Below are 26439 nucleotides of genomic sequence, written 5' to 3'. Positions count from 1 at the left end.
CTGTAAAATTAGATTCAAGCCCAGTTTTAAAAATTCATGCAATTACCATCCTTAATAATATTAGGGAGCATACAAGGAAATTAGGCAGTAGTTCAAGTCTCATTTTGTTATAATAACTTAGGAACCAAGCCAGCCCCAAATGGCCTGAGTGACTGTGCTGTGCATTCTGTGTTCTGAAAGGAAACTTCCCCTTTGACAGTTGTCATTTGAAACTCCATCCAGTCTCATAAGGTATGGCATGTTTGTCTTATTCTTCCATAAGAAATATTGTAATTGTTCCTCTTGTGAATGCCAAGATCTTGAAAGTGGCATGAAGTAATGCTCTGAGTCACTAAACCCTAAAATTGCTGATGTCAAAGTCAAGACCATCAAAGTCATAGATCATCTAAAGCACATAATAATATTAATATTATTAGGAGACAATGGAGAAGAGTCGTTATTATTATTGAGGATTCCTTAATATAGAGTCCTGGGATCCCTAGGGCTACCATGGATGAGTTTTAGGGCATCCATATATACCTTTAGATTGTATGTGGGAGTGTATCTGTGTACTTTTTGTTTTGTTTATGTATCTTTAAAGGGAGAGCTTTCAGTACCCAAAAGATATATCTGGGCCAAAAAAAAAGAAAAATTACTGCACTGGGGAAAATAAATCCATTCATCTTATGAGCAGCCTTGGCTAATAGTAGAGATACGCATAATGTGTCTCCCAAAATGTCACTGCACTTCGTGTTTCCTTTGCAGTCAGTGCCTGAGTTGTTGGATATATATCCTGAGTTGGAGGTTGAACGTTCTTTCCCTTTTCCTCATCTAGTGTGACTTAGGTCCAGAAGGAACCAGATAGAGCCCCAGGCCTGGCTGATGCTTTAAAAAACTATTTTGAGGTATTTGGGGAAGGACCTACTTAAAGTACATTTATGTAGAGATCCCAGGCTGTTCCTGACCTACGTGCACAGGTGATGCTGATGTGGTGAGGACATTTGAGAGAGAGGCCCTAACGTATGGCCTGCCTCATGCAGAAGGCATTCAGGCAATGCTGTCTGAGTGCTTTTCTGCTTGGGATTTTCTCCATCTCTCTTCCCTTCTTTCTCCTTTACTTTGCTGTGTTCTTGGCCCTGGCTGAGGAAACCGTGAGAGTGAAGCCACAACAGACAAGATACAGGAGGTCGGTCAGCGCAATTCTTCTCAAACTTTAACGTGCATGTGAATCTCTCAGATGCTTTTTCAAAGACAGATGCTGATTCAGAAAATCTTGAGCAGGGACTAAGATTCTATGTTTGTGAAAGTTTCTGGGTGATGCCTCATTGCTGTCTGTGGACCAGTCTTTAATAACCAAGTTGCTAGAAAACTGTCTATCAAAGGTGCATAGAGAAAAGAATCTGGATGTGGGTCTGTGTTGGGGGGTGGGAAATGTGAGTGTGTCCTTCTGCACACACTTGGTCAGGAGTGGATTCACTCTCTCCTATCCTCTGAATTCCACCTTAAAACCAAGTGGTTTTCTAAGTTTTCCACAATGCTGAGCCCCTGTTAAATTACAGTCAAAGTGTACCCTAAACTATGTCCTCAAAATCAGAAGATTTAACCTAAGCTATTTTTTTAAAACAATGGAAATAAAAAACAGTGAATGAAGGAATCTAAAAGTTGGCTGAAAACCAAAATATAGTTGTAATTTTATAAAAAGAGAGAAGAATGGTTGATTGTAATACTCAAGAAGGCATCGATAAACGGCTGTAATAGAGCCAGAAGAGAGAGAAATGATTAAGAGACATTAAAAAAGAAATTAATAAGGCAGGAGTCGAGTGGTTGAGATGAATTAGATGAAATGGAAAGGCATCAGTGACGGAAGTATTTCCAGATTCAACCCATGGAAGATGGAATCATAAGGAATAAGAATCCTGCTTGTGAAAATTGATTGATCTGCCAGGGTGATAACTGTCAAGGAAATACATTAAAAAATGGAGCAGGATATGCTTTCTCTGCATAATGTCCCATTTCCTGCAATTCATCAACTCTTTCTCCTCTGCTCAGAACTAAGTATTTGTCATTAATTACCACAACATATCTAAAAGTCCAGAAACATATTGCCTTATATTTTGTGTTGCCCCAATATTAAAGTGTACAAAGAGAAGTAATGCACAGGTTTCTTCGGCCTATAAGGAGACTGACCTTGAATAGTATGATGTATGGGTATTGGCTGTAAGCATTAGGATGGCGAAGGGTTTGAAAGGTGGGGAGTTTATGTGGAGCTTTAAGAAAGACATGAAGATTTGGCCATAAGTCATGTGGTACCTCGTTCAGAGACTTAGGAGAGATGGGTAGTAACATTTCTCTTGCAGCTGGTAAGCTGAGTGATAAGTGATCAACCTGAGAATGTAGAGGGCCAGATACAAAGATAGGGATAAAGGTGCTGGGGTGCACATGCGAAGAGAAGGAGGAAATGGAGCCGAGCTTGGTGGAAAGGCTCATTCTGAAGACGTTATCCAAGATTCAAAGTTGTGGTAAACTGAAGGTAAAATAGATGAAGCTGCGACCACGGTGACGTTCCCAGCCTCAGCCTAAGTTGAGTACCACATATTTGGATACATCTGGCGCCTCCCTGGGAATGAACTCATCCCAAGGGCCAGGATATACAAACTTGGCCGAGTAAGAATACCTCAGGCATTTAAGGTCAGATTCAACAGTGCTGATAGTTTGGGCAGGCATGTTAGGTAATAAGTGGTTGTTGGTTTAACTAATAAGTGTGAGGTAATAACAAGGTTTGCAACTGCATTGCTACCGATAATAGTTAGGATAAGCTAGGCGCATGTAATGAATACACCCCGACATGTCTAGTGACCCAAACAATATAGGAGTTTATTTCTTGTTCCTCTAACCCCTCCAAGGCAGCTGTTCCTGGTTGCCTGGTGGCTCTTCTCCATACGACAATTCAGGGCACAGCCTCTTCCACTCCGTAGCTCTGCCTTTCACTAGGAAAGGACAAGACAATGTGGAGAAACAACTCCCACCTTTTAAAAGGTCTTGGCCCAAAAGAGGCACACGTCTCTTCTGATACGATCCTGTTGGGGGAGAGCGCGTCACATGGCTACACTAGTTTAATGGAGGGCTGGACAAAGGTAGTCCCTAGTGAGGGAGCCCCTTTCTAGCTACAGCTGTGGACTAGGGAAGAGGAGAATGGATCAGGATGCAGAACCTGTCATCTCTGCTCGGTGCCCATGTGACAGAAGGTAGCCCAACAGTGAGAAGTATGTTTTCTTCTATTGGTACATACGCAACAGAGTGGCTTCTCTTTAATGAGAATCCCTGAGAATATAGTACTTCATCAGCACCTTGGGGTTACCAGACCAATACTGATGGCAGTGCCTGCTTGGGGGTGGATCCTGTGTAGTGGCAGAGGCAGCTGTGGAAGGTGGTCTGCTTCAACCGTGTCAGCACGTGTTAGCAAAAGAGGCCTGGACGAGGGTGGGAGGAGAACCAGCTTGCATGCAACGTGGAAGTCTCGTTCATGAGCACCTATGAGGGAGAGGCCCCAGGGACAAGCAAGTGAGACAATAATCACTGCCCCTCTAGGTGCTCCCAGACGACAGGACAAGTGCAAAGAGCAAAACTGCATGGATGAAGCTTAGGGATCATAGATCTTGAAGGCAATTTCAAACTAGGAGTATTTTAAGGCTTTTAGCGAGATAGCCACCATACGATACATATATATGTATATGTATGTATATATGGATAGATATAATGTATACATATGTACATTATGATTAAAAAGTAAAATCTTATTTGGGATTATAAATAAAAAGTACATCTTTTTATTTTTTAAATTTTATTGGAGTATAGTTGATTTACAATATTGTGTTAGTTTCAGGTGTACAGCAAAGTGATTCAGTTATACACATACATATATTCATTCTTTTTCAGATTCTTTTCTCATATAGGTTATAACAGAATATTGAGTAGAGTTCCCTGTGCTCTACAGTAGGTCCTTGTTGATTATCTATCTTATATATTGTAGTGTGTGTATGTTCATCCCAGGCTCCTGATTTATCATCCCCTTCACGTTTCCCCTTTGGTAACCATAAGTTTGTTTTCTTTTTTTTAAATTAATTTATTTTTGGCTGCGTTGGGTCTTTGTTGCCGCGCGCGGGCTTTCTCTAGTTGCGGAGAGCGGGGGCTACTCTTCGTTGCGGTGCACGGGCTTCTCATTGTGGTGGCTTCTCTTGTTACAGAGCACGGGCTCTAGGCGCACGGGCTTCAGTCGTTGTGGCTCGTGGGCTCTAGAGTGCAGGCTCAGTAGTTGTGGTGCATGGGCTTAGTTGCTTCGTGGCATGTGGGATCTTCCCGGACCAGGGCTCGAACCCATGTCCCCTGCATTGGCAGGCAGATTGTTAACCACTGCACCACCAGGGAAGTCCCATAAGTTTGTTTTTGATATCCGTAAGTCTTTTTCTGTTTTGTAACTAAGTTCATTTGTATCATTTTAAAAAACTAGATTCCACATATGAATGATATCATATGATATTCTTTCTCTGTCTGACTTTCTTCACTTAGAATTTATCTATTTAGATATAGATATAGTAAGTGTGTTTCAAATATTAGTCAGTGCATCATAAGGACCCTTTCTATGTGTTTTTGATGATAGTGATTTATTCAGGAACAGAACATAGCCAGACTCCTTCCTTCTTGGCACACCACCCCAATGTGCTGAGCATTTCCAGAGGCAGGTGTGCTCCCAGGATCAAGGGCAAACCCGTGGCAAGGGCACTAGGCCCTCCAGTCTTCTGCAGAACTGGGGAGTGTTTCAGATCCAGGTGTGCTGCAGAACTGGTCTCTACCTTGATCTACCCACACGCGGTTTAGGTGCCATGCATAGGAGTGCCACATTGTGAAATGTGTAAGACAGATTGGCAGACAGAAGACATGCTGCTAAAAGTGCATGAGGACAGAAACTAGTCAGTAAGAATCTCATAGGTTCCATTTGTTTTGCACTTGCCATGTACAAAGTATTACGGCAAGGATGTTTGGTCAAGTAATTCAGTCCTTACCAAAGTTGGTAAAGTAGTTACCGATTTATCCATTGGGTTGTTAAGGACAATGAACCTCGGAGAAATGAGGCAACACCTCCAAGATCACACAAGTAATAATGGGGTAGAGCAGAAATTCGAAACTTGTATTATCTGTTTCCAGAGTCTGACCTGAGGTTAGAAACACTGGCTCTTACAGTGCCTGGCACATTAAAGGAACCCATAGCAGGTTGCTGAACTGGATATTTATGTACACTATCCAAAAGTAGCAAGGAAACATCCATTTGTTTTAGGCTTGTTATTCCAAATCTTATTAATTTAATTCTAACTATTAAAAAATCCTAAATATTTAGGAAATAACAATGTGTATATAATTCAGTTGCAAACTAATTTCTTAGAACCAATACAATTCTCCAGTGGAGATTCGGACGATACTGACGAGTTAATGCAGCCCCGTTGGTGCTTCATGTGTACCAAGGATTCAGGTTATTATCTTACACATAAATTAATGTGAATGTTTTGTAAAGGCACTTTTTAAAAGCCTGATTTATTTAGTTTCTTTATCATCTCAGATAAACATCTCTTAATATATTTGGAATTCACATTTTCACTGATTCAATAAACTAACAGTACAGTAGGCAAGCATACTACTCTATAGGTTCACAGCAACCTTGATCATTTTTACTAAAATAAAAAAGATTGTTAAACCAAATGAGTTAACTTTCCTAAAAGCCCATTTCTGTACAAAATTAACTAAACACGTGGAGAATGTATTTTTTCGTGCTGGAAGTATTTTTTAAATGCTACTGTGAGATCTCTCATTTTGATAAAGTCAAAACCCCATCCTGTTAATAACCACTATAGTAATTTTGCAGCAAATTGCAATAAGACCACACTGTACAGTTGTGCCATTCAGATGACATTTATGAAATGCTTTAATTTAACATGGTGTGACATATATCATATGCATCTTTTACAAGTTATAGCTTATAATCCCTGAGTGAAGTAGACCTAAACCAGAGGGGGAAAGGATGATGCAATATGAAATTATACCCCTTTGAGAAGTAGAAGGACTATAATTATAGTACTTCCTCTTAAAAAACCATTCAGATATGTAACCATTGCTGGGAACAGCAGTATGTGGGGAATCTCTTTACATGCTTTCCGTCTTGAACACTCAAAAGATTGAGAAAAAAAATGTATTCTGTTCCTACTATCACTTTGTTTGAGCATACTTCAGAACTTTACCTTTCTGCACTCTCCTTAGAGATTATGGTGGTGAAGTTTGGAAAGCACTTTCTCGGAAATGCCTTTTGGAGGGGGAGGGGAGCTATAAAAATATACCAGCCTGACAAATGACAGGCATTGTAGAATGGAAAAGAAAAGACATCTTGGTTTTACACCAGTGTGGAAGCTTTTCCTCTCAAATGAATATTTTCGATAGTGGAGCAAGATGATAAACAGCAGTATCACAAAACACTTAAATGGGAAACAAGTATTATCATGTACATTATTCACCTGGCATTCTCCAATTTGTGACATTTATATGTGGCAGAAACCACTGCAGATTCATTTAATTTTGAAGTGGAATGAATACCTTACAAAGGTAGCCTGTTACATTCGTGTGGACTTTTCTTCTCTAGAGAGGCAGAAGCTTAAGGAAAGAAGTCATTGTGTCTACATTAGAAATATGGAGTAATTCTCAGGGTCCACTTCTTAGGGCTGAGTGAGCTCCTAGCAGGGAGAATATACTGTATAAAGATAGATAAATAGATAGATAGACAGGTAGATAAATAGATAGGCAGATACATACATAGACAAATAGAGATATACACATTTTTTCCTTAGAAGCACCAGCAGCTGCAAATGATTAGATATTTCATAGATGCTTTTTTTTTTTGAAATGCTAAAACCAGGCTATTTCCAGAGCTTACATTTAGATGCTTAATAAAATAAATGCTCCAATGTTAAATCAGTTCAGAAAGACCGTGTTTCTCTGATGCTCAGTGATGGACCTATCAATAATTTGATGAGATACAAGACTAAGTTAGAAGAAAAGAGAGTAACAGCGAGTCCCTAGGAATTGATAATGCAGTGACAAAATAGGTAGCAAGTACTTAAGGAGCTAGTTCTTTAATCTTAGTGTTCATAAGAATCACCAATAGAAATTTTTAAAAATGAAGATTCCTGGGCTTGTCCTTCAGGGACTTTTATTTCTATAGGTCTGATTGATTTGGTCATAGGCAGTCAAAGGACTCAACTTTGGAATATGCTAAACATATGTTGGATATAGGTTTGTATATTCAAAATGTTTCAGTATTTAAAAATGGCACGTATCCTTCTTTGAGACAAATATTTTTAAAACTGTGAATATGTTTTATTTTTACATTTGAATGAAGGAGAATTTGGAGTAAATATTTTCTAAGAACCTATTCCAGATATTACTAAATCTACCAAAACCGAGTAGAACTTGTGATTTATAGCTCTCTAATATTTGAAGTACCTCCTGAGCACATTTCGATGCTATAACAATTACTTTTAAATAACTCATCCAGTCAATAAACAGGTATTTAGGGGATGCCCCTATGTACTTGGCACTGTGCTAATCGAGGTTACATAATAGTGAATGAACGAATCACTCAGGGACTGGTAAATGAAATTTAACCTTCCTGAAATGTATTGTTTACTAATATTATCTAGGAATAAACTTTGGAAAGATTGAATTTTTTTCATTGCCCGTGATAAACCCACCCCAGCTTCAGAACTTCTGTCTTTAAGCATATTCTTTTAAACAGCATTCTGCCCATCCACTTTCCATAGTGTCTCCTCAGCGTGGGGTCTTGCCATGGATGTGTGCCCTGGTCCATCAGTTTTGAGAGTTCCCAGAAGCTAGCCTACTCCAATCCCTTCAGTTCCCACTGTAGATCTCTCACCATCTCTTGTTTTGGATCAGCAGTACCCCTCCCACTTGTAGTCACCCATTCTCAAAACGCCCGTTCTCCAAACGTTCTCAAGTGTACTGCACTTGGGGTTTGAGTTTTCAGATCTTTCAAAAGTCAGATGCCCTCTGAGTTCTATCTGCTTTGTCCTATGCTGACACTGATGCCATACATGTCTTGTGACTTGGTTTTTTTGCACTTGCTTCTCTTTGGGGGTTTCTAGGGATAGTTGGTCACCTAGTTCTGTTATAAATATTATTCTTGGCTTCTTCTGGTTTTGCTTTATAGTTGTGTTTTTATTTTGGGATTTGAAGAAATTCACAAACTCTGTGGCCATGTAATCATTGTCCCTCATTCCCCTGAAGCCTCTTTTGACTTGTATTGCCTAACTTAAACTGAATATATAGAATACATGGCAGAAATGTAAGCCCAAGCTCTTTTGTTGTTTGTCTTCCTATGTGATGCCTTCTCCTTCTCCTTCTTTCTCAACCTATTTCACCATCAGTGACTGTCCTTTCCTCCATTTTCACCTACTCACCACAATATTTAACTGTACTCACTCAACTTTCCGTACACCCACCCCACACCCACTTATTTTCTGATAGTTTAAGTCTCTTATGAAACAGGTAAGAGAGGCAGTAAAGACAAATGGGGATGAACAGCAAAATGACTGCATCAGCAAGTAGCAGCCAGGCACTGAGAGAAGCTGATTGTTTTCTGAGCCAGAAGACTGATGATGGGGAGGAAAAAAGAACAAACTAAACACAGAGTAAGTAGGCAAAAGGGAAAAGAAAAGACAAAATTAGCCGAATAGAAATTGGACAAGCAATAGTGAAAATGAAAAAACTCAGTAGTCGTGTTTTTTCCATAAAGATTAATAACATTGACAAACTGATCAGTAGAAAGAAGAGAAAAACAAGTTGCCAATATCAGAAATAAAAAAAAGGGACATCACAGCACATTCTACAAACACCTATGTAGGATCCTAATGAATATTATGAAAAACTCTCTCCTAAGAAATTTGACATCCTAAGTGAAGTGGACAAATTAATATAAAACTAACGCAAAAAGAAATAGAACATTAATACATACCTAACAGAAGAAAAAATAGAAAATCTAAATAGCTTACTGTAAAGACATTGAATTTGTAATCAAAATTCAAATTTCCTTTCAACAAGGAAAACTTCAGGCCCAGATGACTTCATTGGTGACTTCTCCAATAGCATAAAGGAATAAATCATGTAAGTCCTACGTAAACTCTTTTAGAAAACTGAGGAAGAATGTGTACTTTCCAAAGTGTTTAATGAGGGCTACTTAACCTTAATCTCATAACCTGACAAAACATTTAAAAACAAGTCCATTTGAACAAGTCAGATGTTCCATATGAACATAGATGTAAAATATCTTAACAATAGAATTTAGCAAATTGAATCCTGAAATATATTAATCCTGAAATATATATTAACATTTGAACAAGTCAAACGTTCCATATGAACATAGATGTAAAATATCTTAACAATATTTTAGCAAATTGAATCCGGAAATATATAATAAAGGTAATGCATCCTGACTGCTTGGCATTTAATCCAAAAATGCAAGACTGGTTTAACATTTAAAAATCAATTAGTGCAATAAACAACATAAATCTCATAATAATCTCAATAAGTGTTGAAAAACTTTTGAAAAAATTCAAAACACTTTCATGACAAATACACTCTTCATCCTAGAAACAGAAGAAAACTTATTCAGTCTGAAAAGGGCATCTTCAAAGAAACTTAACATCATACTTAACAATAAACGTTAAACATTTTCCCTGTAAGATCAGGAACAAAACAAGGATCCTTGCTCTTATAACTTCTGTTCAAAGCTGTAACAGAGGTTGAAAGTAGTACAAAATGAACAAAATAAAATCACGGATGTCAAAAAAGAAGCAAAACTATTGTTATTTGCAGAAAACATGATACTAGATGGACAGTGGAGACAGAAGACATTGCCTTCTGTGGGGTGAGGGGCGCAGACATCAAGCCCCTCACCCCACATTATCACTTTTCTCTTCCTACCATTGTCCTCCATAAAGCCATTAAAAATTGGTTAATAATCTAAAGAAGAATAGTGTTTTTGCCATGCAGTTGTAGCTACAAAACAGTCCTTGAACAGCAGTGCCATCCTGATTGCTGCCATCAAGCCCTTCCAGTAGAGACTCTGGGGCCATCACTGAGGTATGGTAGTAGTGTCACATGACACTAGAAAGGCATATTGGGGTCACACCGTGGAATTTGGACTTTGTTCGGTAGGCAATAGGGAGCTCTCGAATATCTTTGAGCACGGAAGTGGCATGGTGGTGTGCCAAGTCAGGGGAGAGCAGTGCGTTACAGGCATTGCTTAGAACTGCTAGTACTTGGTGATCAATTCGTGTATCATTCTGCATACAATTCCTGGGCAATGCTGGCAATTCTGAGGGAAGAACTGGTAGAAACTGAGAGGTATTGCTCGCATACTATGACCTCATGCAACTCACAGGGTACATAGTGTGTGGTTGTATGTGATCAAACATTTGTTGATAACAGCATGAATGAATGAGTTCTCCAGCAAGGAGGAGTAGGAGTTGAAGAATTTCTATTCAAAAAAATCTATAGTCATCTCTATAAAAGAAAAGATTATTCTAAAGAATCTACTCATTAATTAAAAGATTTTTTGCCCTCATTTTTATTTCTGTTCAAACAAAACCCTGAAAATCTAATTTAATTTCCAGGGCAGACTTCCCGTTCTTAAACTTTTGAGTTTGCTTTTCAAATTCTTACTTTGTTTGGCAACATCCACATAACCTCATTGGCTTTTAGTGAGTTCTGTGAGAAGATGTAATCTATAGAACATTAGATTTTCCTCTACCACCAGCCAAATGAGTGCTTAAGAAGACAGATATTTCTCCTGTTTTAAAAGTGTTGCTTTGAATTACTTAAAATGTAGTGTCTATTACATAGAGAACCTCTAATAAATATTGACTGTTCTCACCTAATTTATTAATCGTTAACTCGTACGTCGTTATCTCTAAGTGATATTTTTCACACACACAAAAGAAATCACGTATGGATTATCTGATGCCTCGAGTCACCATGATAGAACTCCATCTCTTAATGTAGAGGATGGGTGAGAAAGCTGACTAGGTTAATGATTGCAGAGCAGAGTCTTACTCTTTCCTGTTGTCACTAATCTTCCTGCCAAATTCGTTGCTGCAATTGTTACACAATTGACTGTGCATATCCACTACGGCTACATAGCCTGGGACAGCAGACTTTTGCAGTATGGTCCAGAGTAGAGAGATCCTGAGCGTGGTCACTGGGTAGTAGACAGCGCCCATTAGCAAACATCGGGGCGAGTCAGAGAAATTCACAAATTAGTAACTGGACTGCTGACCTGCTTCTTCCACTGTGGGTCCAGCTCCTCACAGGTATTGGCCATTGCCTTGACCTTCCTTGGGTCTAGCACTCTTGCCATTGCTGTTGTTGCATTTGTGGCTTATCACAAGCAGAGTGAACTTAGCACAGTGGTTATGAGCATGGATTTGTCCAGCTAACTGTCTGGCCCTCAAGAAGTAACTTGATCTAAGATCCAGTTTCTTCTGCTGTGCAAAATGAAGAGTCATTCATTTCCCAAATGGGAAAATGACTAAAATTGCTGCTGTTATGGAGTTCACATTGTAAGGTGGTTTGGGGAGTAGAGGGGGAAGGTAATCATCAGTCAATGTAAAAATAAGTAAATCTCTTTACTAAGTTAATTGCTACGGACGAAACAGGACAAAGTAAAAGGCCTCAGGAGTGCCATTGGAAGGAAGGGAGCTGCAATTTAGATACATAGTCAAGGCAGGGCTCGTTAAGAAGAGGACATTTGATTTGAGCCCTGATGGTGGTGAGGGAGTTAGTTGTCTGGAGGTCTGTAGGGAGGGACCCAGGCAGAGAGAGCAGCCTGTGCAAACACCCTAAGCTGTGGGTATCCCTGCTATGTTCAAGGAACAGAAAAGAGGCCGTGTGGCTAGAGTGGAAGCAAAAGAGAGGAGAAGGCACATCCAGAACCTTGGAAATCCTGGGTTGGGATGCAAAGGATTGGCCTTTCCACTTTGCCAGCACCTGCTACGCAGCCATTAGGTACTTTACAAGGTTGAAGAAAGTTGGATGGTCAATCCTTTGATGAATTTAGTACCTACTGTTTAATCATTAGCAGTGTGACATATACAGAGTAATAGTTATATATACCACTAATTATTTTTCCCCCAAGATGCTGACATCTCTGCCGCTTGCATATCTATAAGATTAAAAAATTTTTTTAACATGCTCAGGTATAACAGATGACATCATCTGTACAGCCCACCTTCTTCTCAGAATGTTCCATCTTTTGGACCTAGTCTAGACCAATGGCCCTCTGGGCTACCTGCTCAGCTATTAGCATGGGCTTGCCACATACCTGAATCTCCATCTCCTGGATCCCATGCCTTGCATTCTTGTTGCTATTATTGTCGACTTTCTCATTTGCTGGTATCTTATGTCCCAGTACCTTCCTGAGAATGGGAGTTAAATTTAGAAGGTATTACTTCCAATAATTTAAAATAATTTTATTCATAATTTAGAAGGTATCGTGTCCAATAATTTGAAGACAATTTTATTTATAATTTGGAAGGTAGGATATAGTTTTCTAGGTTGCAATAATATTACAGAACACTTCAATGATATTCTATATTTCTTTTATATGTGACTTATTTTATTGGTCTCTAGAAATTTTTGTGTCTTCTTTCTGTTTCTGGTATTTGAATGCTTCATGAGATTGTACCTTACTGTAGTTTCTTTTTTTACCCATTAAATTTGCTAGCACATGGTGAGCCTTTTTAAACTGTGGCTTCATGTAAGGAAAAATGTTTATGCTGTATTAATGCTTTGATAATTTCCTTCCTCATTTTCCTATTTTTTGTCCTTCTGGAAATTCTATATTTTTATGTCATTTTTCTTCTATTATTATTATTATTCTCTCTGAAGAATTTTCTTAACTTTATCTTACAGTCTTTTTATTGAGATTTTTATTTTGCCTATTGTATTTTTAATATTCAATAGTTCTTTCCTTCACAGGTTGTTTCCTAAGGCTTTTTCTGTTCTATGTTTTTATTTTTTATTATTATTTTTTAATAAATTTATTTATTTTTATTGATTTATTTTTGGTTGCATTGGGTCTTCGTTGCTGTGTGCGGGCTTTCTCTAGTTGCGGCGAGCAGGGGCTACTCTTCGTTGCGGTGCGCGGGCTTCTTATTGCGGTGGCTTCTCTTGTTGCGGAGCACAGGCTCTAGGCGCATGGGCTTCAGTAGTTGTGGCACGCGGGCTCAGTAGTTGTGGCTCGTGAGCTCTAGAGCACAGGCTCTGTAGTTGTGGTGCACGGGCTTAGTTGCTCCATGGCCTGTGGGATCTTCCAGGACCAGGGATCAAACCCGTGTCCCCTGCATTGGCAGGCAGATTCTTAACCACTGTGCCACCAGAGAAGTCCCATTCTATGTTTTTAAATGAATGCAACTTTTACCATAACTTTCTGGGGATAATAGTTATAGCAGTGTTTTATTTGTTATGGTTGATGACTTCTTATATTTCTCTTTTCTGCATTCCTTCTTTCCCTTATAGATTATTATTTCTTCTCCTTTTTTTTTTTCTTGGTCCTAAATGGAAAATAAGTCTGGCTCCTGGCTTTCTAGAAGCAGTGTAAGAGAAGTGGAATGGTGGCAAGGGGTGAGGGTGTACACACACTCTCACTTCATCCTCCAATGTCTATCCTATCTGTTCACCCACTGCTGATGGTCTAATATAATGGAGCTGGTTATCTTAATTTTTTTTGGCAATAAGACCAATATCACCATGGAATAGGAGTGTACCTGGCTGTGTAGGATTAAAAAGGGAATTGGAACTCTAAATACTTGTTTTGTAGAACTCTTCTAATTCAGGATTCTCAACCACAGCATGTTGGTATTTCTGGCTGGATAATTCTTTGTTGTGGGGAACTGTTCTGCATATTGTAGGATGTTTAGCAGCAGCCCTGGCCTCAACCCACCAGATGGTAGTAGAACCCCTCTCCCAGTTGTGACAACCAGAAAGTCCCCAGCCACTGCTAAAAGTCCTCTGGGGAACAAAATCACCCCCAGGTGAGAGCCATTGTGCTGATTTCAGAATTTATCCTGCTTTTTTCAGTGTTTTATCACTTGTAAACCTTAAGGCTTTCAGAGCCTTAAGGCTAAGGTTTTCCTTTCTGTAGGAAAAATCAGTTTTCTTGTTTTAGAAATACAACTCACCTGACACCCATATTGTAGCTTCTTACTAGTTGAGAGTATAGTCAATATTCATTTATATTTCTTCCTTCCATTCTCTGTCTTTGAAACTTTGGGGGAAAATTTATTTGTTCTCTGTTGCTCTGTCTAATCATTAAAATTATGGATTATAATTTTTTAAATTAATCATTAAAATTATGGATTACAATTTTTAAAATTCCTATTTTAGTAAAATATCAGGAAAAGAGGAAATAGGCACATGCTTAATCTTCTGGCTTTTTACCTTGAGAGAATTTCCAGGCCAAAGAACAGAGTGGGAGGTAGAGCTCAGGGGATTCTCTGAGTTGAAGAGGTGGAGCTGACAGTGTGGGGAGTCCAAAGTGGCTAGAGTTTGCAGAGAGAGCAGCACAGAGGGATAATCCCAGAGCTCTATAGAGTATCTTTCTTAAGTACTCAGCTGACTATCAATTATTGCATGTGTGTGAGGCTGGGGAAAGAACAACCTGAAAGAATTAAATGTAGTCGTGCTAAGCACTCATGCAAGGCTGTGAATAGTGCCTGTTTCCACTAGCTGAATTAGAAAAACCTCATGAGTCACAGGATATCCGATAGAGTACACAGAAGTATCTTGCCTCAAGAGTAGAGAATAGTCCTAGACTAATCACTGCTCCAGGACCACCTAATAAATCTTAAGAGCAAGACCCAAAGGAACTGTTTCCAAGTAACTTAACTGCATCCCAGGACAAAGCTCAGGAATATTTATAGGAACACTAAAATATCTAGCACCCCAAAAGAGAAAGTCCACAAAATCTAGCACCCAATTAAAAGAAAAAAATTACCAGGCATGCAAAGAAGCAGGAAAATAAAACCTATAATGAGGACAAAAATCAATTAATCACAAGTGACCCAGAACTAAAACAGATGTTAGAATTACCAGGCAGGTACCTTAAAACAGATATTGTAACTATGTTCCAGATGTTCAAAAAGTTGCATAGAGACATACAAGGTACAAATAGGATACAAATCAAAAATCTAGAGAGGAAAGCTGCAATGTGTAAAATGAAAATAAATTGGGTGGGATTAATGGTACTTTATACATTGGAGAAAAGCGTAATGATCTTGAAGTCATAACAAGATAAACCATCTGAAATTAAACATATAGAGAAAAGATAATTTAGAAAAATTGAAACAACATCAGTGAGCTGTGGGACTACTTCAGGAGTTGTGATATATGTATAACTGGAGTGCCCAAAGAAGAGGAAGAGTGAAGATAGAGACAGAAAAAAATTTGAAGAAATAATAACTGAAAAATTCTAAATACTGTATAATGAAAACCAAAAAAACCACCAACCCAAGAAACTCAAGAAAAGCCAAGAAGAAGAAACATGAAGAAAACTGCAGAAAGCACATCATAATTGAATTGCTTCAAGCTAGTGATAATTTTCTCTTTAATGATAAAGATAAAATATTAAAGCAGCCAGAGGAAATAGATAAATTATATACAGAGGAAAAACCATTAAGATGATAAGAGTTTCCTATTAAAAATAACGCAAGCAAAAAGACGATGACGCAACATACTTAAAACATAGAAATAAAAAAAACGGTGTACATAGAATTCTATACCTAGCAAAAATATCTCTCTGAGATAAAGGGAAAGTAGAAATTTTTTACAATATATAAAAATGAAAGAATTCATCACAAGCAGACCTGCATGCAGTATAAGAAATGTTAAAAAGAAATCCTTCAGCCAGAAGTATAATGATACCAGATGTAAACATGAATTTACACAAAGAACTGAAGAGCTCCAGAGAGAGTAGCTACATGGGTAATTATATAAGATTTATCTGATTATTTAATTCTCTTTAAAAATAATTGGCAGTTTAAACAAAAGCAATAATGCTGTATTAAAATGTTTATAATACATTTACAATTAAAATGGATGACAACAATAGCACAATGTTAGAAGAGAGAAAATGAACTATAATATCGTAAGGTTCTTATTACTAAAGGTAATCACTTCAAGGTAGACTGTGATAAAGCTATACACCATAGACTTCAAAGAGACCACTAAAAATAATAAAACAATGTGCTGTAGCTAATAAACTGAAAGTAAGATAAAATGGAATCTAGAAAATTTAAAATAAAGAAAAGCAGGCAGAAATGAGGAACACAAACAGTTGAAACAAATATAAGGAAAATAACAGGATGATGGATTTAAAACTAACCATGTCAGTAATCACATTAAATTTAAAGGTTCTAGATACTCCATTTAAAAGTCAGAGATTGGAAGATTGGATTAAAAAAAAGTAAGACCCTGCCAAAGGATTATATGCTGCCTACAGGAAATACATTTCAAATATAAGACACACATAGGTTAAAAATAAAGGATGATTAAAGATATACTATGCAATTACTAATCCTAAGATAGCTGGGGTCACTTTATTAATATCAGAAAATATAGATTTTAAAGTAAAAGTGTTTCCCGGGGTAAAGATGGTCACATTGCAAAACAGGTCAATTCATCAAAAGGGTTTGGTACGTAAATTCTTAACATTTATGTACCAAACCACAGAGTCTGTGCAGCTATACAAGTCAAAAACTGATAGAAATGAAAGGAGAAATACAAAAATCTGAGATTGTAGGTAAAAATTTCAATACCCCTTTCTCAATAATTAATAGAACAAATTCACAAAATCGTAAGTATAGAGGTTAAAACAGCACTGTCAACCAACTTGACTTAATTGATGTTTACAGAGCACTCAGCAGCAGCAGAATACACATATTTTTCTAGTCTACACAAAGCATTTATCAAAATGAATCAAATTCTGGACCATAAAACAAGCCTCAATAAATTTAAAAGAATTCAAGTCATGTAGAGTATATTATCTGACCATAATCATTAAATAAAATTGGAAATCAATAACAGAGTAATCTCTGGAATATCCCTAAATATTTGGAAACTAAATGACACACATCTAAATAACCTAAGGGTCAAATAGGAAATGAAAGGGAAATTAGAAAGTATTCTGAACTGAATGAAAATGAAAACACAACATATCAAAACTGTGGGATGCTGGTATAGCAGTCCTTAGTAAGATATTAAAAGCACTAAATTGTCTATATTAGAAAAGAAAAAAATTCAAAGAAAAACCTTTCTCCTTAAGAAACTAGAAAAAGAAAAGAAATGACCCAAGCCAGGCTAATCAAAATTATTTTCGAGTTTCTAACTAGAGCTCACAGGGGCATCCCTTTTCCCTCATTGTTCATGTGGCTGAAAGCAGGCAAGACCAAAACTTACAAAACCAAGATTGTGTTTTAAGCCTTAAAGAGCTAGAAAATGTCTCTGGCTTAAAGTATGAACATGTTTGTTTGTTGTTAGAAACAGTAACTGTACCTCATTATTTGTTTTCCTTCTACATTACTAATAGAAATTTCAATATTATTTGGCCATGCGATCATAGAGAATAAACTGTATTTCTCAGCCTGCCTGGCAGTTATGTATAGAAACGTAATTTAAGTTCTGGTCAGTGGTATTGTTTCTGTTAACTTTCACCTCGAAAATGGTGGCTTAAAACCACGAAAACCATTTACTTGGTTTAGAATTCTATGGTTTGGCTCAGCGGTGGTCTGGGCTGGCTTGGCTGATCGTGCCTGAGCTCTTCCATTTATGTGGTTAGCTAGCTTGTCAGCTGGCAGTCAGATGATCCAGGAAGGCCTCACTCACGTGTCTAGTGGTTGTCAAGCAGAAGGTTAACTGGGGTGATAGGAGAGGCTATTAGCTGGGGCTTCTAATTCTCTTCCACATGTCCTCAAATCCTCCGACAGGATAGCTTGAGCCTGTTTTACAAGGTGGTCTCAGGGTTCCAAGCCCAGCTAGAGAGAATCAACTCCAAGTTTGCAAGCATTTCAAACTTCTGCTTGCATCATATTTGCTGACTTACTACTGGCCAGATAAAATCAAATAAGTCAACCGAGGGTTAGGGTTAGAAGTATTCTATCAAATAGCATGGAAACAGAAAAGTGTTGTATCTGACTTTTTGGAAGTGTATTTTTTAAAGGGAGGGAGTGACACTCTTCTCTCTACTTCTTGGTGGACAAGAATTGGTCTTAGAGTGTGAATAGATTTATATTCCCTCACATAGAAGGGAGAGAATCTACAGTGAGTGGTACAGAAGTGAACATGTATTTTCAGGTGAGTTTTGAGAAACTGATTACAATGAACTCATTTATAAACTATAAAGCCTTTTATCATTTACTTTTAAACCACATTTTAAGGTATGGCTAATACAGAGAAATTATAGGCTATATGCGTTATGCAAACATTTAGGTTAATGAAATAAGAGTAAAGTTGTGTTATCTTATTTGCAGCTGAGTTTCCCATATGGAGAGATTTCATTTTATTGAAAAAAATACCCCATAAGACCAAAGTGTTGCACAAATCAAGGCAGTAATGAACACTTTTTAGATCTATGTAAAAGATGACTAAGAGTTAGGTGTAAAGAGGAAAAGTAGACACACATTAGGGAGGAGTGAGGAGTAGGGAGAGACAGGACAGTTAAATGGTGACTCACTGGGGTGCAGAAGCCTTTGGCGATGTCTAGCTGTAGGGAAACTAAATAGATATTATAAACTGCAAAGTAAAGTTCTCACTCTTCTTTCACCCCAAATCTTTAGTAAAATGTATTACTTTTTAAAAAATGAGAGCTCCTCTTCTGAAATTTCAAGTTTCGTGTCTAGAATGATACAGGGCAGAGCTCTCAGGTGGCAGGAAGATTCCCGAATGGAAGAAGCTGAAATTTAGGGTCAGGGTGGCCATGAGAATATCAGTACACATAGAAGTTTTAAAAGCTGAAGGAGAACTTTTGTCCTTCCAACAGGAGTGGAATGAGGGTTCCAGGCAATCTTATCTAGATTTCAAGAGGAAGGGAAGCTCCAGGTGATACATGCCTTACATCTGAATAAGAATATAACAAAATAAATAGAAGATAAAGTTTTAGCACAGAATACACCTTTATTTCTCTTTAGCCTTTTCACTCTTTCTTGCTCTAGATTTTTGAAAGAGTCCTCTTTACATGTGGGGTGCATGCAAGGTTATTCTTTGAGAGAAATATAAAGTATGTCCAATTCCTGAAGGTGCTTGCCATCTGGAGAACAAGACTAATATATGTGAAACAAGAGCAAAAAAATAGGGGATTCATTAAATGGTAATGGACTTGAAGTGTTATATGTGTGTAATCAGAGGTCTATTCGATTTTCATGGCTCTGAGTAACTTATACCCGTCAATAAATGCCATTTATTTTTGCAGACCAAATCAAATACCTGTTCTGAGTCATAATCTGGTTTCCACGGGGCGGGGTAAGAGTGTGGGTGTGAAACAAAGCCAGACACTGTGGGGCAAGTCACAGTCCTTGCATATCTTTCTGACCGGTATGTGTCTTTGATATTGACGTGCCTTATTGTCTACAACTCCCTCGTGCGTGTATAAACCTTTATTTTTCAGAGTACTAGACCTTTTGTCTCATTATCTTACCCTTAAATAATGATTCCAGTGAGTTCCTATTTTCCAGATGAGGAAAAATGAGGCAGTGATAGATTTTTAACAACTATTTAATTAAAAAACCCTTCTCTACCTCTTTGTAACTGAATCCCAACCTCATGTGATATTTTTGGATATCCCTGAGATTAAAGGTAAATCAAACAGTGTCTTGCCACAGGTAGGTAACTTCCCTTTGTGATAACCTTGCCTCCAAACGTGGCATGCTGGATTCAGTCTGAGTGTAAGGAAATCATGGGGAGACAGGCCAGTGACTTTATGAGAGATCTGATGTCTGCATTCACATCTCTTGTGAAAGTCCGAAGTTATTATTGAATTTCTCAGATTTATTTCACGTGTTATATGTATATATTCCCTAGTGAAAGGTTTTAGCTGTTTCTTTAACCAACATAGCATTATCTATGCACAGAGTAGATAAGCATTATATAGTCTGTGTATTTCCATTCTCAAACAGCAGCTTGAAGAGGAAAAATTCTCCTTTGTTCAGCTGTTATTTTAGTTGACAATGCTCTAAAACAAGTAACTTTTTTGCATTTTTTACCACAATGTAAGTCAGTTAAATATACTTGATGTGATTAATTCATAATATAAATGAACCATAAATATGCTGAAATATTCCTAAGAGTAGAGTGGTGTAAAAAAATGTTATTAGGGTCATTATCAGGAGGCATAAATGGATACTATTAAGAACTTTATTTTAAACATTGTTAAAACCTTGGTGGAGTGATATTATTATAGAAAGATTCTTCCTCAGTTGAAGCACTGGGCATGCGCAGGACAAGTTTGGATCAAGGAGTAAATGAGAGGAATGAAACAGAGAGGTGGAGATTAAAGACTAAATTAACGGCTGGCCCTTTTCTATTTTCAGTCTCCCCATGACTATATTTTGATTTCTTTATATGGTGCTTAAGGCTTAATTCCACTTCCCTTTTAGTCATACACTACTGACTTCTATGGGGTTTATTTCCATTCAGCTCTATATATTCACCCTGCTGAAGCTCTCCCATGTTTCTGTGTCAGGAGGGGAAATACCTTATTACCTTCTTGTCTGTTTCACATTTAAAGTGTTTTCCCTCCCTGCCCTCTCCGTCTTGTACCTAATGAGCAAATTATCTAAAAATAGAAACGTTCATCACCCTACAAAATGTTGTATCTTCTCTAGATCGGAGGCCAGTGTAATTGTAAGAGACATGTGTCTGGCAGACAGTGCAATCAGTGCCAGAACGGATTCTACAACCTGCAAGAGTGGGATCCTGATGGCTGCATTCCGTGCAACTGTAATGCCTCTGGGACAGTGGATGGAGATATTACCTGTCACCCAAATTCAGGCCAGTGCAAGTGCAAAGCAAATGTTATTGGTATGTGTAATGCAAAAGTTTGCAGTCACATCTCTATTACCATCTGGAATAAAATCCTCTATTTGATTTCTTCTCTGAAGAGTAAAGCAAATTTCCTTGCTCAAGGCAGGCTGGGAAAAAAAAATTTGGATGAAATTAACTGTCTAAAAATGACTAAATTAATAATTCTCTCAAACTACAGCTTGAAGCTTAGTTTAATCAACCCTTTAGAAGTTTCTTTATTCCGTAGATGCATTAGTTCACATGGTCCCATACTAATAAGTCATAGAAAAATATAATTTGCTTACTGCATAGATGTTTCTTTTAGAAAATTAGCACTTTTTCAAAATGCTTTACACTTAATGAGTTCTAAGCAAATCATTTCCATGCTAGTTTTCTTAATAGACCAAAATAAATGGATTTTTTTCCGAAATATTCTGTGCTGCAGGGTCCTTTGTGATAAATCTTTCCATTTTTTTCTATTATATTTCTTTGAACTGTTCCTATGAAATGCAAAATAAGTCAACATAATTCCACAGATCGTGTATATTGCTAGGGTTAGTTATAAAGGGCCACATAATTTTAATTTTGTAATTCAGCGCCAAGCTGATTATAATAAACAGCTACCTTTGGTGTTATTTATCATTTTTTATACAAGACGTGCTTTTTTTGTTTGTTACTCCCACAGGTATTTTTCAGAAATTAGATTTGATTATAGCAATTTATTACATCCAACATTTTTGAGGGGAACCAGAGCCATATAAGGACAAAATTTATCAAGTGCCCGAAATGCACTGTGTACGTAATGCACTTTGAAATGTTGATATATGAGAATATTATGAGAGGAAAGTTTCCAGATAAAGTGAGCCTTGTAACTGAACACGTCTGGGTTCATATAGAAAGTTTAAAAAAGACCTTTGCCTTTCTATTGTCATTCAAGACACCAAGTCTTCCATGGTTTTTCTAACACTGACCTGAACCTTATAATAAGAAAAACATGCCTGGCAGACACACACACACACACGTGACCGCAAACGTGCATATACACAAACATACGAACATATCATTTGGAGTAACATTTTCATTTCTGTGATATAACACTAAAGCTAATTCTTTATCTTTTATATATGTTGGTATTCATGCATCATTTTGTACAATTCAGCTAGACAAGCATTTCATTTAATTTAATAGAAAAGAATATGGGCTTGCACATATTGATGGTATTACACAAGATTTATAGTATTACGCAATTTATGGTATTACACAAGATTTCTCTGGTTTAAAGAAGATTAAGTCAAAATCTTTACCAAAATTTGCCCTTATGCATTTTAAGCATACAAAAGCTAACTTTTCAGGGACAAAAAGAAAAGAACAACTAACATAAATAGAAGCACACTTTTGTATAAGTTTATCTGTGATATTGAATGAAGTCCTCCAAGTTCAGTCCATACAGCATCCTTTGTTCTTTGATATAAAATATCCTTTAAATTCAAGCTGTGAAAACAAAATTTAAAGAAAGGGCTTTAGGGACAATCAAATGGTTACAGCGCTGTATCAATAAAATCTTTCCTGTGGTAGTTAGATTCCAGAGCTTAAGGAAGGATCAAAGAATCAAACTTTACTATTTACTTAAAATTTGTTATGGCCTTCCTGCCATTTACCTGTGTTACTGGTTGACCAGGTAGTTTTCTGCGGGAAAATATAAATACATACTTTTTGAAGATGAAATTATCAGTTTGATATTACTATCTCTAGAATTATTTCTGCACATACAGTATTTTTTAATAGAAATGTAAACTTGATATGTATTTCTTTTCCTAATGGGACTAGCAAGTAACCTTATTCAATTTTACCTTGTTCATATGATTAAAAAAACAACAGAAAATGCACGTATATGTTGTATGTGCTTCAGAAAGCAAACTGTTCGATTTAACAAAACTGTTAAAGCTTACTAATGATTCTATCACCAGTAAAATACATTAGCACCAATAATTTTATTAAAGTAGGTCATTCATCTAGAATAAAAAGGGAGAAGAATGTGAATTAAATGCCAAGTGTGCTAACTCGCCTGTACTTTTTAACACCGAATGGGATGCCCTGTAGGCCTTCCTGAGTACGGTTAGGAATAGATTACCTGTCAGGAATATGTATGGCATATTCAAATAAGCAGTGCGCATATTTTTAAAACTGATATGATGTGAATCCATGTAGACCAATTTTAATAGTTCAAAATGAGTCATAATTCTTGTTAACAATACAGTTATTTTTAAAATTTGCAGCAATAGTGGTCCTTTTTTATTTTCCTTATTGAAATTAAATGATATGCCTTAGGTGAGTCATTCATCACTGTTAAAGAACTTGCCTTCCATTGGAGTTCCTGAATTTTTATCCATATATACACATATATATTATGCGTTTCCTTCCAGTTTAGGAAATGCTTTTCTGCATATGGTTTCCTGAGTGTGTTTTTGACTGTCATTTCATGACTAATTTTTTTTAATGCTATTATAGCTTGAAATAAATTTTTCAATGGATTCAACCTCACATAGTCACTTATTTAAATTCATGGATATGTGAAGAGTAGCTAAAGGAAGTATTTTGCCTCTCAACATTTACTATTCAATTTTCTTTTTATTCCTTTCCCTTGTAACACTTTTTTGAAACGAAAGAAAGTTGTCAGATTTAAGTGTAGGTGATAAAACATTTTTCTCTGTATGTAAAATGTATATATGTTTGTACTCCTTTAAGTAGGAGTCATGTAAACAGCAGAATTTACTTAGTGTTTAAAGAGGTATGCTCTGAATCACACAATATGACAAGCGATGTGATTGCTTTATGAGCCGAGGAGAGCATAATTTATATTAATTGAAAATGATAAAATATAGGAGTGTATAAAAGCATTGAGATGCAGTTGCTCTGGATAACTTTTATTTATATTAATTATTTAATTGTGTGAGATTCAGAAGTGAGTATGTGTACTGTTCTCACAAAAATAGTTATAGCTTAACATTTATTAAACATTTTGGGAGGATGCTGATTTCTAGGAAAATAACTTATGTGGTAATATGCAGTTCTTCCGTATGGCTTTGAAAATGTATTTCACTCTCAACTTTTAAATGAACATACTTTGTTACTATGAAATAACTAAGAATAATGGTTTTAATATAGTTAAATAATTTTAAAATAATAGTTCTGATATTTGTTAAAGAGGAAAAGAGTTCCTCTTTAAAAGTGTGTGCAACAGAAGCAGTATTTGCATTAAGCATTTCTCCTTGCATTAAGTAATGAATAAAATTGTATAGAGCACATTGCAAAAATAAAGTGGTACATGAGTGCAAGTTAAGTATTACCATTGTATTTTGAGTATATGATCAGCCCTCTTTGGCATTACTTGTGAAAAAAACACTCAACATTTTATTGTGCCTGTATTAAATGTGGACAGTAGCATTGTTTGCACTATAGCTATCTTGAAAGCTTGAATGCGGTTGTTTTCACATCTTTACCTTTTTAAACACATTTTTCTCTTTAGGGCTTAGATGTGATCATTGCGATTTTGGATTTAAATTTCTCCAAAGTGTTAATGACGATGGCTGTGAGCCCTGCCAGTGTAACCTCCACGGCTCAGTGAACAAACTCTGCAATCCTCTTTCTGGGCAGTGTGAGTGCAAACAAGAAGTCAAAGGACTTCAGTGTGATACCTGCAGAGAACACTTTTATGGACTGGACACCACCGGTTGTAAGGCCTGTGACTGCAACGTAGCTGGGTCCCGGTCTGGGACCGTCTGTGATGCTCGGACAGGACAGTGCATCTGTAATCCCAATGTTGGAGGGAGACGATGCAGTGAATGTTTGGAGGGATACGTCTACCTACAGCGAAACAATTCTTTCCTCTGTCTGCCTTGTAACTGTGATAGGACTGGGACAGTAAATGGCTCTCTGCTGTGTGACAAATCAACAGGACAGTGTCTCTGCAAATTAGGAGTAACAGGTCTTCGCTGTAACCAGTGTGAGCCTCACAGGTATCATCTGACCGTTGGCAATTCTCAAGGCTGCCAGATGTGTGAGTGTGACCCCTGGGGGACGTTACCTGGGACCATTTGTGACCCAGTCAGTGGCCAGTGCCTATGTTTGCCGCGTCGTCGAGGAAGAAGGTGTAATCAGTGTCAACCAGGTAAGAGAGAAATGTGTTACATTTTCAGTACACGAAGGTTTTCTTTTTATCCCATGTCAGGTGATTCCTCTTTGCTTCTCTGTCAGGACTTCTAAAAAATTAATCTCCAACACCTTTGTTGCATTTATATCATTATCTAATGAGATGTAACATATTATGTGTTTATGTGGCATATTTGTGTTGCTGTATTTGAGAGTGACCCTTTAGATGAATGCCAGCCAATCAGACATTTCATAACTGAGACTTTTATTTGATTTCTCAACTTGAAGTAAATCCCCTTTTAACAACTGAAAAAAAAATAAGAAAAGCAAGAATACATTTTATATTCTAGAGAAAGAGAAACTTGAGTTGGTCATCCACACAGTGCCAAATATTCAGATGATGAACTGATTTTCTGAATAAAAGCTGACCAAGTGTTTTTACTAAATGAGCTATATGTTCTGGCATCAAATAGAAACATCTAAAATAATTTTTAAATGCCATTAAATTAATAAAATAGGCTACTGTTTAGTCCTACTGTACCCATCTTTCCAGGTTTCCCAGTTGGAAGAAAGATGGACCCTATCCATAACTTTCTCCTTGACTTTATATGATTTAACCAAAGCAATATACTTCCTTTATAATACATTCATCGTGATGTTATGATAAATATAAATATCGGTTGTTTAACAGCTGTACTAATTGTTGTCCTGTCTAGCAAAATCAGCTCTGAGTTATCTGAACCTGTGAAAATGAGGGTGATGCAAATTCGAAAGGGTGATTTGCCTGCCAGGGAAGGGTAGGACTAAAGGCTTGTTTTGCATAACAAGGAATTCAGCTTAGTAGAATTGAACCAAACCTCTCCCTTGGCATTGGTCAGTGTGACAAGTAAATCCAGAGAGACAGAAAAGAAGTGATGGATAGTTAATTCTCTTTGAGATAAAATATCAGAAAAAAAATTGAACTAGCTTCAACATAAATGGAGGCTATATTATCAGTGAATGTCCCATAAAACCTTATATGGAGCAGCACAGTCAGGACTCAGGAACTAGAAAACTCTCATTGGTATATATTCATTCATTCATTCCCACCCTCCGTCTCTTTCTGCAGAAGGGCACTCTGCTTCTCTCTTCCTCTCTGCGTGGTTA

General features: G+C 37.1%; 1 protein-coding gene across 1 annotated transcript in view; it reads left to right on the top strand.

The window, feature by feature from the left end:
• USH2A (usherin) overlaps window positions 1-26439 on the top strand; it is a gene marked incomplete at both ends in the record, with an annotated part of 783425 nt that overhangs the window by 131416 nt on the left and 625570 nt on the right. The window contains 2 exons of the mRNA XM_082834448.1: window positions 20967-21162; window positions 24671-25312. Coding sequence (XP_082690574.1) covers window positions 20967-21162; window positions 24671-25312 — 838 coding nt within the window. The remainder of the gene's footprint in view (window positions 1-20966; window positions 21163-24670; window positions 25313-26439) is intronic.

The sequence above is a fragment of the Leucopleurus acutus genome (assembly GCF_964270905.1).
Source record: "Leucopleurus acutus genome assembly, chromosome: 2".
In the NCBI taxonomy this organism is placed as follows: domain Eukaryota; kingdom Metazoa; phylum Chordata; class Mammalia; order Artiodactyla; family Delphinidae; genus Leucopleurus; species Leucopleurus acutus.
This window is presented reverse-complemented; position numbering and strand designations above follow the sequence as displayed.